The sequence below is a fragment of the Neopsephotus bourkii genome, unplaced genomic scaffold (genome assembly GCF_033783945.1).
Source record: "Neopsephotus bourkii isolate Nb327-2 ecotype Australia unplaced genomic scaffold, CSIRO-AGI_Nbou_v1 NB_330, whole genome shotgun sequence".
Lineage (NCBI taxonomy): Eukaryota > Metazoa > Chordata > Aves > Psittaciformes > Psittacidae > Neopsephotus > Neopsephotus bourkii.
In genome coordinates, this window is record NW_026900838.1 from 1229586 (window position 1) to 1246486 (window position 16901).

Below are 16901 nucleotides of genomic sequence, written 5' to 3' on the forward strand. Positions count from 1 at the left end.
TCAACATGTAGCCTATGCTTAAACTTCATTTATATGAAGGATATAATATGATGTAGTGGATTGTTTTTGTTTAGTTCTACCTTTGGCAGGTTCCTTGCAGGACCTGATCTTTATACCCTCATTTCATTTATCTGCTAAAGCTTCCTTTATCAGGTAACACTTGCTTTGCAGTAACACTAACTAGGCTGTGTACTGCAAGCTTTCTTCTCCCAAGCTTTGCTGCTTTGTCTTTTTTTCCTCCATCCCTGAGATATTAGAGCTGTTTTTGAGAATCTGGAAAGACTAGCAGCAAGGATAGATAAAACATACAAATTACCTCTCAGGTTTTACTCCTTGTTTTTACACCTTCATAAAGCCTGTAAGAAGAGTCTCAAGGAAATTGCATGTCCACAGGCAAAAGGCAAATATGACCTAATCTTAACCCCACTTATTATATTCAATAAAAAAAAAAATACCCAAACCTGGAATAAACTTGAGAATCACTAAATGTTCTTAATACACCAGGCTCTGATCCATGCAGGCATAAGATATGTCTGCGTAAGTATATTAAGTATACCTGGGACTGTTCTTTGGTACTGAAACTAATTGGTGTGAAAATTGCTACACCCATGCTATTAATGTCCCCTGCCCTCCAAAACAGGGGGTGTGTGCAGACTTTTTATTGTGATTAGTCCCAGGTCTTGGATAGAGGGCTCTTTAACAGTGCCCCAAAATTGTCTGGAGGAATGGTAGTGTGTCCTGCCAGGTTCACTCTGTCCTTTGGGTAGTATGGTTAGTCAATTTCAAGTTCACAGGGTACTCCTTGACCCTCAGGGATTTTGTGATTTGAAGAGAGTGCTGGTTAGCTTGTATTACAAAACTAACTCCTACACTTCTGCTTTTTTGTAGTAGTTTGGGCTCAGGTGGAAGAAAATAGGCTTTTCAGTGCCCATTCATGTCCCCTTCACTGTCATTCCTATTAGTTTGTGCACCTGAGGATACACGCTCTGTCATAGTCGTCCTGTGTGTCCCCATCCTTCCAGGAGGCAGGAAGAATTTCCAGGCTCTGGAATGTCTGGCAGTTTCCACTTTGATGCCTGAGAATTGCCTCCTCAGCTTTTTCTCTGTAGTGGCATGTTTAGGTCAAAAGGCACCATTTAAACCTATGAATATTGAGTAAGAAGCAAGTTTTGCTACCAAGTTAGATTTAGTTCAGAGAGACAAAAGTTAGTGTGTATATAAACATTTTGTATAAATATGTATTTTTATATAGAAAGCATAAACTAATATTTAACAGTAAGAGTTCGGCATGTTTAATTTGTGAGAGGGTCTATGTTTGCCCATTTCTTCTTTAGCTCCTGTTTCTCCTCTTTTTGATATCTCTGCTTCTTTGCCCCCTCAGGTACAGTCTTCAGATCTGTTACCTTGATTTCCTATGTCCTGCCTGATAAATTGTTGTCTTCAAACAGGTGATTGATGGAGTATGACGTGAACTTTTGTCTTTACTCTCTCTTCCCCCCCCCCCCCTCCGTTACCTAGAATGATGCTCTCATCTCTTTTCTTCTTGGTTTTTTTTTTCTTTTTTTCTGCTTCCTGTTTCTTTGAATGTGTCTCGTGGCCATGTTCTGACACCTTTCCCTCCAGACTCTCAGATTGCTTGCCTTCAGGCTTCACCCTGGGTTTCTGGTTTTCCAGAAACATTTTATAATGTAAACGAAGCTGTATCTCTTGTACAATAATCAGCAAGCTGTCTGAGTGCTTCATTTAACTTTTGAGAATTAAATAGTTTTTTAAGTCAAGAAAGGTTTTTAAACAATTGGAGGCTTCTGAACAAACAAACCAACCAGAAGAAAAACAGTGTCAGTACCACTTTGTATCTGTCTATCCTACCCCTCTCTTAAAAAAAACAAAACCAAAAATACCCCTCCCCCCCACAAAAAAAAAGGAAAACCACCAAACACCACCCCCCGTCCCCCAACTTAGTTATTTTTCTCTTAATATTGCTTGTTGTCTTGGTTTCAGCTTGGGTAATTTTCTTCCCAGTAGCTGGTGCAGTGCTGTGTTTTGGCTTTAGTCAGAACAGTGCTGATAACACACCAGTGTTTTAATTGTTGCTGGGTAGCACTTACCCTGATCAAGGACCTTTCAGTCTCATGCTCTGGCAGTGAGGAGGGGCACAAGAAGCTGGGAGCCAGGAGGAATCAGAGACAGGACACCTGACCCAAACTAGCCAAAGGGGTATTCCATACCACAGCACATCATGCCCACTATATAAACTGGGGGGAGTAACCCAGAAGGGCCAGGTCAGTGTTCTGGTTAGGCTGGGTATTGGTTGGTGAGTCGTGAGCGATTGTATTGTGCATCAGTTGGGTTTATTGCTTGGTTTACTGTGTTTTTTTTGTGTGTTTTTTTTTTTTCCCATTTTAATTTTATATTCTCTCCCCTTGTTGTTTCCCTTATTAGTATTTTATTGTATTTTAGTTATTAAACTTTTCGTACCTCAACCCATGGGATTTGGATTCTTTCAGTTCTCCTGATCCCATGTGCGGGGATGTGAGTGAGTGGCTGCATGGTACTGAGTTACTGGCTGGGCTTAAATCGTGACACTTGTACATTGTTTTTGTAGGCATGTGTAAAGACCTTTATTTTTTCTCAGAGCATCCTTCTTAAGAAGTACTTCTAAAATTAATATGCTAGTCATCTGGCTGGACAGCAATAATGATGCGTGTGTGCAAGAAGTGGCATGCTCCCAGTGGTTATCAGCAATTTTACCTCTCCCATACTAAGACTGCTGGATATTTTCTGATGGAAACAAAAATTTCTCTTCTGTTTTCATTACTGTTAAAAAATGAAATGATAGATTTGGGAGTGGTGTCAGCTGTTGTTATTGGTAGTATCTGTTCTAAAACAAAGGGAAAGCTATATGACTTTTATCAGCATTAAAAAAGCCCCAGCAATATACATAGCAAGTCCCGATGGAGTTCTGTTCGTATAAAATGGTTAAATTTGTTGAGAAAAGAAACACAAAAATACTGAATTCATTATTAGCTCAGCATCAAAATACAGTTCTTATGTTAAGCTGAGCCTGAGCAGATCTGTTTTCATAGAATCATAGAATCAGCTAGGTTGGAAAAGACTTTTAGGATCATCAAGTCCAGCCATTACCCCAAGACTGCCAAGATCATCACTAACTTTTGTCACTGTGGGCCTCATCTACATGGTTTTTTTAACACCTACAGGGATGATGATTCCACCACTGCCCTGGGCAGCCTGTTCCAATGCCTGAGCATCCTCTCTGTGAAGAGATTTTTCATAATACCCAATGTAAACCTCCCATGGGGCAGCTTGAGGCCCTTACCTCTTGTCCTTTCACTTGTTACTTGGGAGGAGACACTGTCCCACACCTCGCTACAGCCTGCTTTCAGGTAGTTGCAGAGAGTGATAAGGTCCCTCCCTGAGCCTTCTCTTCTCCAAACTAAATCACCCCAGGTCCCTCAGCTGTTCCTCATCAGGCTTGTGCTCCAGACACTTCCCGAGCTTTGTTGCCCTTCTCTGTACCTGCTCCAGCACCTCAATGTCTTTCTGTAGTGAGGGTCCCAGAACTGAACACAGGATTTGAGGTGCAGCCTCACCAGTGCCCAGTACAGGGGGATGATCACTGCCCTGGGCCTGCTTGGCCACACCATTTCTGATACAAGCCAGGATGCCGCTGGCCTTCTTGGCTGCCTGGGCACAAGCTGGTTCATGTTCAGCTGCCAGTCAGCATTCCCAGGTGCTTTTCCACTGAACACGTTTCCAGCCACTCATCCCCAAGCCTGTAGCACTGCATGAGGTTGTGGCCCAAATGCAGGACCTGGCACTTTGCCTTGTTGAGCCTTATAGCACTGGCCGCAGCCCATTAATCCAGCCTATGCAGATCCCTCTGCAGAGCCTTCCTACCCTCCAGCAGATTAACACTCCAAGCCAACTTGGTGTCATCCACAGATTTACTGAGGGTGCACTCGAACCTTTCATCCAGATCATCAGTGAAGATATTAAACAACACTGGCTCTAACACTGATCTGTGATGAACACCAGTAATGATCGTTTGCCAACTAGATGTGATACCATTTACCACCACTCTTGGGCTCAGTTTCAACTTGGCCAGTTTCCAAACCAGCGAGGAATCCATGTATCCAGGCCATGAGCAGCCAATTTATCCAGGAGAATGCTGGGGGAGACAGTGCCAAATACTTTGCTTAAGTCCAAACAGACGATGTCCACAGCCTTTCCCACATCAACCAGGTGGGTCACCTTATTGTAGAACAGGCTGGTCAAGCAGGACTTGGCCTTCATGAACCCATGCTGACTAGTCCTGATCCCTCCTCCCACATGTGCTTTATGATCTCGCTTAGGATTATCTGCTCCATGACCTTCCCTGGTACTGGGGTCAGGCTGACAGGCCTATAGTTTCCAGGGCCTGTCTTCCTGCCCTTTTTGTAGAGAGGTGTCATGTTGGCCAACTTCTAGTCCTCTGGGACCTGCCCACTAGATTTGAACTGCTGATAGATGATGGAGAGTGGCTTAGCAAGCCCCTTTGCCAGCTCCTTCAGCACTTAAACAACTGCAGTGGAACAGATAGTCTTGCAACATGGTGTGCTCCTGGAAATTTTCTTCTTTTTTTGAGAATGAGCCCATGGCGTTTTCTGAACTCGAGAGGCTGTTTCTGGTGCTAATCAAGACAACTGACAAACTCTTCGGCATGCTTGAGTCGGTGCAAGTTTGCCTAAATTCTTTGTCTTTTGCACTGTTAAGAAGAGGAACAGATTGACAGATGTTTCTTTTTACCAGCTGTTGAGATTGTCAATGGCAGACGTGTAACAAGATGAAAGGCTTGTTAGTCTGAGACATAAGATGCAGGCAAACTGAGTGATTTCCTTTAACATTTTAATTGTGAAGTTCATTTTCCCTGTTTATTATATATTTCATGATATGCAAGCTGCAGCAGCATGAGCTTTTTCATCTGGGCATGGTTAGTTAGGATGTTTGCTGTGAAGCAGGACAGTTCTCAAATTTGGCCAGCCTTAGAGACCTCACTACTGTTTCATCAGTGTACTGGAAAAAAAAATCTCAGCAGAATGACTTCTTTGTATGTCTGTTAATGAACAGTAATAGTGAGGTAATTCAGGAAGGTGACATATAAATTGGAAGACACAGGGAGGAATAAAGATGTTACCAGATACACAGAACTATAACGAGCATTTTCATTAGCTTGACAATTCTAAGCATGGCAGTTCTTTCTCACACTTACAGTCAGAGGCTTACCTGTCAGCTACCTTTACTGGAGGAAAGAATTGCTTCCAAAGAAAGCAGGGCATACACTGTATTTGTATTGGTGAAAACAAATAGGCTGAAAAGTACTGCTCTTCAGCTGAAATTTAATGTCTCTGTTTACTTAATTTTTCTGAGTTCTGTTGTGGTTCTTTATCGTGTTCTATGCAAATATTCATATAGGTTTCATAATCCCTTACCTGGCTGCTGTGTGTTATTCACTAAGCCGTTTAAATACAGATACCCTGTTACCTGAGAAGGGTAATGAAGAGCACACGTAATGGCAGCCTATGGCCTCCTAGATCAAATACAATTTTTTTCTGTTCCCTCCCATTCATACAACCTGTGCTTACACATTTTTAAGGTATTTAGTATTCTCAAGTCCTAGGGGAAAAACGAGAGTACTGAAATGTCTTTTATGGTCATTTAAAGGACAAATTTCCAAGGAAATACAGTTGGCTTGTACAGTTAAGCAGTCTGTTTGTTGGCCAGGCTCTTTTGTCCCCATGTAATTTTTCAACATGTCTAATTTCAAGCTTAAACTAAACCCTGTCAGTCAAAATATCTGCTGTCTCCTTGTCCACCTAAGCAATTGAGAGATCTGGGAGGAAGAAGAAATAAGAGTATCACATACAAGGACAGGTAATGAAAGATACTGTTCACAAACCTATAGGAAACTGAAATTAATTTGTAATTTTCTTTTTACCATATACCTGTAGCAATGACAAGGTAAAAGCAATGCATGGGGTCAGATATTTGGAAAAGAGTCATAGAAGACCTTAGACTTCCGGAATGACTGGCTCTTGGAAAAAAAAGGATGTTTCCCACAGAGCTAAGCCCAGTCTTTTCAACACTGATAATACAGTGAGTTGCACTGTGCCTGAGGAGTAAACTGACTTCTCCCAGGATCTGGTATAGACTTTAAAGCTTTAATGTACCCTGGACCACAGGCTAGGAAGTACCTTGAAAATGGGTGCTATTGCTTTGAATTTGACTTTAAATGATGAAAAGCTGTACTTGGGAGCTGAGAATATATTTGGTTTTAGGAGACATTGCTGTTACAGCTGCAGCACTTTGAAGTGGAGCTGAGAACAAGAAATGCCTCTTTTTGACAGGGTGAAAAAATGATTCTTGGCCACTTTATGCCAGTGTGAGTTCTTCCAGACAGCTGGAGCTAGGAGTATAATGCCCAAGTACCGTTTATGGATATCCACTTGTGTAAGGGCTCAGCAAGGGTTCAAACTCAATCCTAGGCTGTAGCAAATTGGCAGCTGTGTAGATTCATCATAAACAGGTTTCATTGCTGTTGGGTGCTTCTTGGGTCTCTTGCCAAGTTTTCTGACTGTCGGCACTCCAGCTTACTCTGGATTTATTTTTATCTAAAAAAAATTAGTCTTTCTGAGTGAGCTTGCCTGTGATGCATGAATTCTTGGTGTGTGAATCCATACTGTCTGGTTAGTACAGCTGCTGACGTGGATCTTAACTCTCAAAGGTTTTGTGGGTTTGGTTTATTTTACTGAGTAAGAAGTAAAGGAAAAAAGAGAGACTTCACATCGTTGATTTCTGGATACATGCCAGGAGCATACACTGTACTCATGTTATTTGAAAACTGTACCCTGTCTTCCCTCTGATGAGATAAGAGACTTGCCTGTTCAGCAGTGACGAAGTGAATTGCAGGCAGGTTCAGACAAGTTTTCTTCACCTTTTAAAATTGGTTCATAAAAAAATAGTTGGAGGACTTGAAGGATATTTACAGGAAATGAAACAAGTCTCCTTGACATCTGTACTTCCTAATGTATTGTTATGGCCTCTACAATGCAAACAAGTAGTCTCAAGGCAAGCTGATAAACCTGTGAAAAACATGCATCTTGTTTGCTGCAATATCAGGCTGTAATGCCCCCCCTCTAGGATGATTTCTACTTCCTTGTGTCAATCTGCTGCAATGACATTACGTTATGTGGTGCTAACTGTGTGGTGTTTTCTTTCCTATGAATACAAGTTCTCCTACTTGAAAATTTATTTTCTGAATTTCGCATAGAGACTTCTATTTCCAGGCTGGACTTGGATGTCCTACTTTTTGTTGAATAGTGTGTGGATACTTGGTTTATATTCAGTCATAAGAATGGCCCTGATCTTGCCTCAGTTGCCAAGTGCTCTTTCCTGCTTAAATAAATAGTAGCCAAGAACACTTGGTGCCAGTTAACTAAAGCTAATATGTGGTTTCTAAACCTATCTGTACTTGTTCCTACTTCTGACATTACTGGGCTGTTTTCTGTATCCTTACATTACGGCTGTTCCATTAAACTGGACAGGAGTGGTAACACTGGCCCAACCATCGGCACATTGGCATGCCCCCTGTCATGTCAGCAGCTAGTATTTTAGCAGTCAGTGCTTAGACATGACTTGAAGAGTAGCACAGCTGAGGAAAAATTAATGAGAGTGGTGGGGGCATGAGTGTATTCTGTCAAATTTGTTGAAAATTCTGCAGAAAAAGTCACCGGAAACTATACAATAAGATCTGTACAGATTACTAAAATATCTTAAATTTTACTCGTTTTCTGCACTATAGCTTCTTCAGTTTTCACTGTACATTCAGAAGTGTATGAATTTATGTTGCTGCATGACAGCAGCAGTATTTTTCGATTTTGCTGACAATTTCCTGTGAAGAGGCAGTATGGGGAGGTTGATCATCTTTTAGTGTACATCACTGATCCTCTGGAGTAGAGATCTGTTTGTACAGACTTCCAGGTGGAGGCTGAGAACAAATATATGCTCTCCAGTGGGTTTGTGAATGAAGGCTTACATGCCTTTCTGCTGTTGGATGTCACTAGTTTAGTCCTTAATTAAAATGTCAATTTATCCAAAAGGCATTATTTGTAGTTGTTGCTCTCAGTCTGAAATCAGGTAAATTAAAATGTACTTCAGTGGAAGCAGATCAGTAATCTTCCACTGTGACAGGAATTATGAAATCCTGATAACACTTCATAAATACCAGAACATCCTTAAACTTGACACTTGCCAGAAACAATGTGTACGTTAGTTACATAGTATTAATAAGCACCTGGATAACTTTTCTGTAAATGAACTCTTTTGTCATGAAGCAATAAATGTTTAAGAGAGAATGTCATTGTAGGCAGGTAAATGCAATCAATATGATCATATATATGTACCAACACTGAGTCTTTGGTTTCCTTCTTTCATGCTTTTTTATCAGTTACAAATAACAAGTATATTTATATGTAACTGTTCAGTTTATATAAGAGTATGTGTACACAGAGCCAGTATTTTTCATATGCTGACAGAAGCACATTGAGAAGCAAAGGTCATGTTCTAAGGCACTCTAAAATCTCTTCCACCTCTCAGCAATTCCTCACATTTACTCGGGGTTTCATCCTCTTTTCTGCAGTGAACTTAAGTTTTCCTCTCAGTCTTTCAGGTACAGTTGACTTTGAGATCTGAAATCACATCCTGAATGGAAACTACTGTTTTGAAGGTTTGTAAACTCCTTTCAGATACTTTGATAACTGTGTGAACTCATTAGTGACATTATTAGCTCATTAGTGGCATTACTAGCAGAAAAAAACAAGAGAAGTCAGTGAGAAGAGTGAACTCCTAGCAAAATTTCATACTGGTTCTTAGCTTCAGTAAGTGGCATCTTTTCATAATTTTCAATACTTTCTACTTCCAGATGTTAGTCTTCTGTAACTTCACAGTACAGAAAAAAAAACAAAAAGGCTAAGTAATATTGCCAGCTGTTAATCTGTCTCTTGCTCTGAGGGCAGAGTAACACACATTTTATCACTAGTAAGTTCTAGGTCTGAAGAGAGAAAAAATATATTTCCTCATTTCTAGAAGCTGTGAAGAGATGGAAAAGCATGCTTTCTGAAAGTTGCTCCAGCTTGGCAGAGCCATCCTTTCAAGAGTATCATCAGCTTTCAGATAGTCAGGGATAGGTAATGAATATATCTCTCTGGGGGGACTTACCTACAACTTCATTGATTGATTCATCTTTCACCCTTACTTATGTGTTCTGCACCATGCAGTATGTAGCACAGCATTGATGTTTTCAGATTAATCCGGAAGAGCACTTCAGCATGCCTTAAAGTGCCTTGTTGAAGGGAGTTTAACACAGTGGAAGCTTTGTTGACAAAGAACTGCTTTCTTTTTCTTACACAGCATAGCAACACAGATTTCTAGGATGTTTAATTCAAGTACACCAAGAGTTATGTTAAAAAATAAAAATACACTCTTGATATTTTTGGTGCTTTTTGCCTTTTTTTTCTGGTCTAAATAAATCTTAATGCTCTCTACTCCCTCTTCTTATGAGTAGTTTCTTTCTCAGATGAAAGAAACGCAGGATTAAATAAAAATATATCCGCAACTTCCAAGTTTACCTTTCATCTAACTGATGGCATATTCATAATATCTAAGCTGCTCTGAAGGTAAGAGGTAAGAAGGGAGAACTGTACTGAGTTCAGCTACCTAGTGAACTGCACATTGTAGTTCTAGCACTACAGCAGCTGCCAGCAATAAACTTTCATTTTCTCTTTTGTTTTCTTCTTAATTCTCTTTGGGTTTTAGTCAATCAGTTCTTTATATATTTTACTTCTTTTATACCTATATTATTACATTTTGTTAAAAAGGTTTCCTGAGGGACATGGGGCTTATGCAGTCATGATGTTTCTATGTCCTTTCCTAACTGTATCTGCAGTAGCATTTAAGTATTTTGGAGAAGTTCAAGAAAATTTGACAAACAATACAGGTCTCAAAGGTATTGCATTTACAGGATCATAGGGTAGTTCATATGTGATCTCAGGAGGTCTCTAGTTTTATCTTTACCATGTTGCCTCTCATCCCCATTACACACTGCTATGAAGAGCCTGCCTTCCCACTGGGATGGAGGAGCTGCTGTCTCTTATCCACAATAAACAAGTCCAGTTCCCTCAGCCTCTTCTCACAGAGCATGTGTAGACAAATTCAGTTCATACCTATCTACAGAAGTTGGCATAGATAGTAGACTTGACCCACAGTTTTTGTACAGGTATTAAACTCATGACTAGTGGAGGTATTGCTTTATCTGTGTCAGTTGTAATAGGAATTACTCAGTTATCTTCCCTGAATCATCCCAATGAGCTGTGTGAGCTAGTTAGTATGTGTATGTGTAGTGAAGGAAGGTTGTTAGCAGATGCATGTGTTTCCGGGTGAATACGGTGAGCCACTGGCTAATTTTTCAGAGCCTGTGGCTGATTGTGCTGTCCTAATAACGCCTCTTATTTTCATTAGACGCTGAGTGTTTTTACTTCTAAATTACCTATCCTTAGGGGTTTGGATGTCCTTTTTTTGTGACTGGAAACCTCTGAGGATGTTTCTTACAAATTTAATTTGTAAAAGTGTTTTTATTGGGCCATCTACTTTTGGGGAGTTTTGAGTGGGGTTTTTTTTTTTGGTTGGTTGTTTTTTTTTTTCCATTCCCCCCACCCCCGCACAAAATCCATCAGCCCTGCTTTCATTTAAAACTGAAACACCTTAGACAGATATTAACTTTCATGTATATTTTGAGTATTTGTTGATTTAAAACATACATGGGGATTTTGTGATTTTAGCATCATTGTAGGCATTCAGGATAGCAACTGTGTAGCTTTTTTAATGACCTTTAATTATAAAAGACAAAGTGTTTGCTAATAAGCCATTGGTGTTGCTGCTACCATGGCAGGAATGTTTCAGCAGGGGAGGTTGCACCAGATGAGCTCTAGACTCCCTTCCCACCATAACCATTCTGTGATTTGATGACTCAAATCACATCCAGATTGCCTGATGTGGGAAGATTTGAATGTTTCTATATGCTCATGAACATTCAGGTTTGTCTTATGGGAGTCTTTCATCCATGAGGCTACCATTGCTTTTTCATTTTATGTTTTCTTTTATTTCTCACCTGCCTTCAGGGGATTTATAAGTGACTGCACCGAAAAAGAACAAGCAAAACAGAAGCATGAGGGCTGCAATGAATTAAATGTTGGAGTGAAATCACAGGATGTCTCACACTTGGTAGACCTGTGGACTCTTGTTCACATACTAGTAATGTCTGAAAAGCATGGTTGAAATAGTCTTCCATTAACTTGAGCAAAGACATCACTTCTGTTCCAAAACTTCCACATAGTCTCAAACAAAATGAAAATGTAAGACTGCCTCTAAGATGAACCTGCCTCTGGCCAAGGTCAGGCCCGTCAGTGACTGTTGTAGTGCCTCTGGGACAGTATGTTTAAGAAGGGTAAAAAAGTTATTACACAGGAGCAATTGCAGACAGAGAGAGGAGTGGGTGTATGTATCAGAAACAGCCCTCCAGACATCAAGGGCAGCGCAGAAGGAGGGCAGGAGGTGCTCCAGGTGCCAGAGCAGAGCTTCCCATGCAGCCCATGGTGAGGCAGGCTGTCCCTGGCAGCCCATGGATGTCCTGATGGAGCAGATCTCCACCTGCAGCCTGTGGAGGACCCCACACCAGAGCAGTCTGTGAAGAACTGCAGCCATGGGAAGGACACACATTGGCGCAGCTTGTGGAGGACTGTCTCACATGGGGGGGGACCCCACACTGGAGCAAGGGAAGAGTGTGAGGAAGGACCAGCTGAGACAAGGTGTAATGACTGACCATAACCCACATTCTCCTGTGCCCCCTGGGGGGAGGAGGTGGAGAATTTGGGAATAAGGTTGAGCCTAGGAAGAAGGGGTTGAGTGCTTTGTCCATAAAGGTAGTTGCTGAATGATCTCTCCCTGTCCTTATCTCACCCCATGAGCTTTTTTGTTGTATTTCCTCTCCCCTGTCCACCTGAGAAGGGGAGTGATAGAGTGGCTTCTGTGGGCACCTGGTGTCCGGCTAGAGTCGGTCCACCACAGTAAGATGCAGGGTGGGCTTATATAATTCCTATGTGGAAGGCAAAGCATAAAGGGATGTGTAGATTTCATTTTTTTGGTAGGTTGGACAGGCTGATGAGGAGAACATTATTTTTTGATGAGTTTTGACATGACTCTGAGCATAGCAAAAAGATGTTTTTACTGTGGAAAGCCTAATTTTAATGGAAAAGCTAGATTCATGACAGAAGTTTTGTAATCGGTGTCAAGTACTTTGAAGTGAACTGTAATTAACATCATTTTATTGGCACTGTAAGTGTAAAGCAGATAGTTTTGAAAAAGTAAAGAGCTACTCACTCAGCTATTCCATTTTATGATAAGTCAGTGAAGGAAGAAGAAGCTATTCCATTTACAAAAGTCATGAACAGGCTGACAGTATTTACAGAATTTTACAGCTACAAGTCTGGTGAGTGCTGAAGATCAGTTTTGAACATTGTGAAACCTTTTTATAATGTGAGGGTGACTGAGCACTGGCAGAGGTTGCCCAGGGTACTTGTGGAGTTTACCTCCTCGGACATGCTAGAAAGCTGTCTGGCTGTGGTCCTAGGCCAATGTCTCTATAGGTAGCTCTGCTCCAGCGGAGGAGGTTGGACCAGATAACGTCTGGTTAGGTTAACAGTATGACTCATCATCTTAAAGGTCTGTTCCAAATTAAATGATTCCATGATTCTAGTTTAATATATGTGCAGAAATAAATACACTTTCCCTACTTGCCTTCGAAAATTATCTCACTAGTGTTCCCCATGCACCTGAGAAATGCCTTCATTTAATGCCAGTACTTACTGCACTTGCAGCACTATTCCCCTCTTTTGCTCACATTTGTCTCTCCCCTCAGCACCCCGATAGCACAAACCTTTGTATAACTGCGTTGGAGCTCTTTTAAAAGGGCTTCTTCTCTATTAAACCTGGCCAAAGTAAGTATTTTACTGCAGAATATTGCTTTTGTAAGCTCATGCCTAATTGGTGCTTGCTGTTTTTCGCGTTGCTCTCTTCCACTGAATGCATTATACCACATGTTTTTCCAAGGTATATTCAGATATTTTACAAAAATTAAACTTCTCCTCCTGATGCTTTTAGTGATTAATAAAATAACTTTTTAACTCTAAATTAGGGATGGTGTATCTCGAGTTCTTTTAGGTGTGTTCTCTGAGAAGTTTTAAAAGAGCTTGTGGGTTCTAGAGGTGTCTGCTGGTGAAAGCTTTAAATAATTTGATTTAGAATAGGTAGCATAAACATCTATGAACAAATTATGGTACTAGCTGTTCTCGTATGTACATTTTTCCCTATGCTTGTTGTAAGTCAAAGAAATCTGTATATGTGATCCATATTGCTGCTGCTGTGTTGTTCTCCATGTTTGCTTTCTGGGCCTTAAAACTGTATGTTTCTCAGACCCACAGCTGCGCCTTTTCAGCTATAATTCAGTTATAATTAACTCATTATAAATATTTCTATTTTCTTTGCTGTCAGTAGTGATACTGCTTCAAATGCAGCTTTTTCAGTAGTACCTGTACCATCAGGAAGCTCTTACGTACTGTATTAGATGTTCTTTGCAGGGTAATAAATTCAATTGTTTGTTACGCTCTGTTGCTTATAGAGCTTTAGGGAATAAACAACTAAAATTATTCAAGTTGAATGTATTTTGGGGCTGTTTTTGTAAACTCCGTTGAATGTCCTGAATACCATCAATACTATACATAGAATGACTACTTACTGCATTTATTTAATGAAGAATTGTTTTATGCAAGAATTAACTTTTTTATTTTGTACAACCTTTAAATAATTCAGAAGCATTTGAATGGAAACTCAGCAATGACAAGATGATTCTTCAGTTTTTTACTACCCTTACTTACTGTTAGCCATTGCAGTAGAATCCAGCTTAATTCTGGTAGGTCACAGTTACAAAAAGAGTATGGAGCTGTGATGATGTAATAGTCTTTAAAACACTTTAAAAGTCTTTTAGGTGAAGTCTTTTAAAAGTCTTTTACACTTTAAAAGATGGATGGAATCGTAAGTCTCATCTTGTCCTGCTCCCACTGAGATCATTTGCCTTCAGTTTCATCTGGAGAAGAATTAGTTGAGGAGTATGACCTGTTTAGCGTCACCAGTGCTGAGAGACAGTTAACAGTCCAGGTTTATCAAAGACAACAGTGCATGTCACATGAGTGCAAACAGCACAGGTGTGCAGAGCACAGTCTATATTATAATGTGTAAGTTTAAGGTTTCTGGCAATGACAAATACCTTATCACCGATTTCTCTCTTTTAATATTTTTCAGAAATTGAAAAATTTCAGGGTTCTGAAGGCAAGAAGGAAGATGAAGAAAAGAAATATCTTGATGTTATCAGCAACAAAAACATAAAGCTGTCAGAAAGAGTTCTGATCCCTGTCAAACAATATCCTAAGGTACTGTAAATATAATCTTAGCACAAGTTTAATCTTTCTTAATAGAGCCATAAAAGTCATACGCTTAACCGTTTTATCGACTCTTAGCATGCAGGCTTCATGATATTAAAAATAAACAAACTTGAAATGAAGCTTCTCTGTGAATTTACCTGTTATTATCTATTACATCTGATTTCTGTTTCAGGGCCTTTCAGAAAAGCTATTGAAGTGAATGATTATTTTTTTTTTAATTTCAGGTAGGTTTTTTAGCTGGTCTTTAGGTTAGGCAAGCTGTTGAAATGTTTTCTCATAGTTGCTTTTTTCACATCTACCATCATTTTAGGACATGAAAGTCCAGTTAGCTAAAAAAGTGTTCTACTAGAATAAAGAGAAAATGCTTCAAAAACTCTGAAAAGTCAACATCTTTCTTCTACAAGAGTTCAGGGATTTTCTCTGGTGAATTAAGTTTTAAAGTAGCAAGATTACTACAAGCTAAGACTTTTGACACTGTAAGTCCCTGTGTATAAAATGTAAATGTCTTTCCACCTTATAATTTCTTCATACTTTGTTCTTGTCACTGCTACATACTATGATTAAAGAGCATTTTTTGTTATTGCAGAAGAGCCCCAAATTCAGTGGCTTTTTTGAAGTTGGGTTTGGTTTGTGTTTGTGGTGTTTTTGTTTTTGTTTTTTTTTTTTAATGTACAGTGTTGTATTTTACCAAAACAGTTACTTGATTAGTATTCAAACTGAAATAGTAAGCATCAGAATTTATCTCCAGAGTATTTTCTTCTTACTGATTTATTATCATGACATTTGGGTCTGTTTAGCCTGGAGAAGAGAAGGCTGTGTGGAGACCTCATAGCAGCCTTCCAGTATTTGAAGGGGGCCTATAGGGATGCTGGGGAGGGACTTTTCATTAGGGACTGTAGTGATAGGACAAGGGGTAATGGGTTAAAACTTAAACAGGGGAAGTTTAGATTGGATATAAGGAGGAAATTTTTGTGTGTTAGGGTGGTGAGGCACTGGAATAGGTTGCCCAGGGAGGTTGTGAATGCTCCATCCCTGGCGGTGTTCAAGGCCAGGTTGGACGAAGCCTTGGGTGATATGGTTTAGCGTGAGGTGTCTCTGCCAGTGGCAGGGGGGTTGGAACTTGATGATGTTAAGGTCCTTTCCAACCCTAAATATTCTATGATTCTATATTTGGTTCACTGTTAGCCTTGATAATGGTCTCAGCTTTTTGCTTTATATTTTCATCAAGAGCAATAACTTACAATGGGTGCAAAGCCTATAAAACAAAATGAAAGGTGTAAAAAAGCTGAGATTCAGTGATTCCATCTGACATTTACCTCTTGACTAGTGAATATAAAACTGAGATAATGTAATCATCCAAATGGTGAAGACCTAGAAATGCACACAGTGCTATGAGGAATTAACTTCTTTGCTGCATAGCCTGAGGTTCTTTGACTAGATTTATGGTATTTTGTGTAAATGCTGTAGGTGACTTGAATCTCTTAATAAGAGTGTAATAGGGCTGTAACTTTATAACATGAGTGTGGTAATTACTAAGAATACTATTTCATGAAGATAGTAGAATGAACGACAAACTATTTGAAAGACAAATGCAATAATATATACAATGTAGTGCCTGAAGACGATTAAATTAACCTTCATTTACTTTAATGAGCTTGTTATATTAATGAGTAGTAAAAGATATAACGCATTTCTACAGATTTTGAGCAGTGAAGGGGAAAAAAGTCAGTGCAGTGGAAATGCAGTACTTGTTCAGTAATGCAAAATACACTCTTGGAAAGTTTCTGTAGTTGGTTTGCTAGCAGTATTTTCTGTGCTTGGCATGGAATTATTTCCAGAACTGCAGGTTTCCTGCCACCATCTAGTAACCATCCTGCAAGGGCTGCATTTGCCATTTGTATCAAACTGCCGATTGCTGTGCTCTAGTGTCTTGTCTTTTCTTGATGAATTATGTATATTAGGATAATCAAAATCAGTACACAGTGGTGCTTCATATTTTTTTATAACTAATAAAAAAGTAGAAATTGGGTTAAACATTCCCCCCCTTAATTGTATATATTTAGCAGAACATGGTAATAGGAGCAGTAGATCAGACCTGTAGTTATAAACACCTAAGAGAATTGTTGTATGATTTCACCCGAGAGGAATTTATTTTTTTAAATCTGTATTTTAATTTTTTCATTGATTGCTTGCTGTAAGCTTTTTTTTTGGCCGGTGCTGGGTGAGCAGGGTTCTGTAAATCTGAACAGTGTCCAGAGTATAAAATTCTGGAAAAAAATTCTGACCATCTAAATA

General features: G+C 39.7%; 1 protein-coding gene across 5 annotated transcripts in view; it reads left to right on the forward strand.

Moving 5' to 3' along the window:
• Nucleotides 1–16901, forward strand: part of KHDRBS2 (KH RNA binding domain containing, signal transduction associated 2) — a 365680-nt gene that overhangs the window by 53023 nt on the left and 295756 nt on the right. For all 5 annotated transcript variants that reach the window (XM_061347850.1, XM_061347847.1, XM_061347845.1 and 2 more), the window contains exon 2: nucleotides 14467–14594. In XM_061347850.1, coding sequence (XP_061203834.1) covers nucleotides 14467–14594 — 128 coding nt within the window. The remainder of the gene's footprint in view (nucleotides 1–14466; nucleotides 14595–16901) is intronic.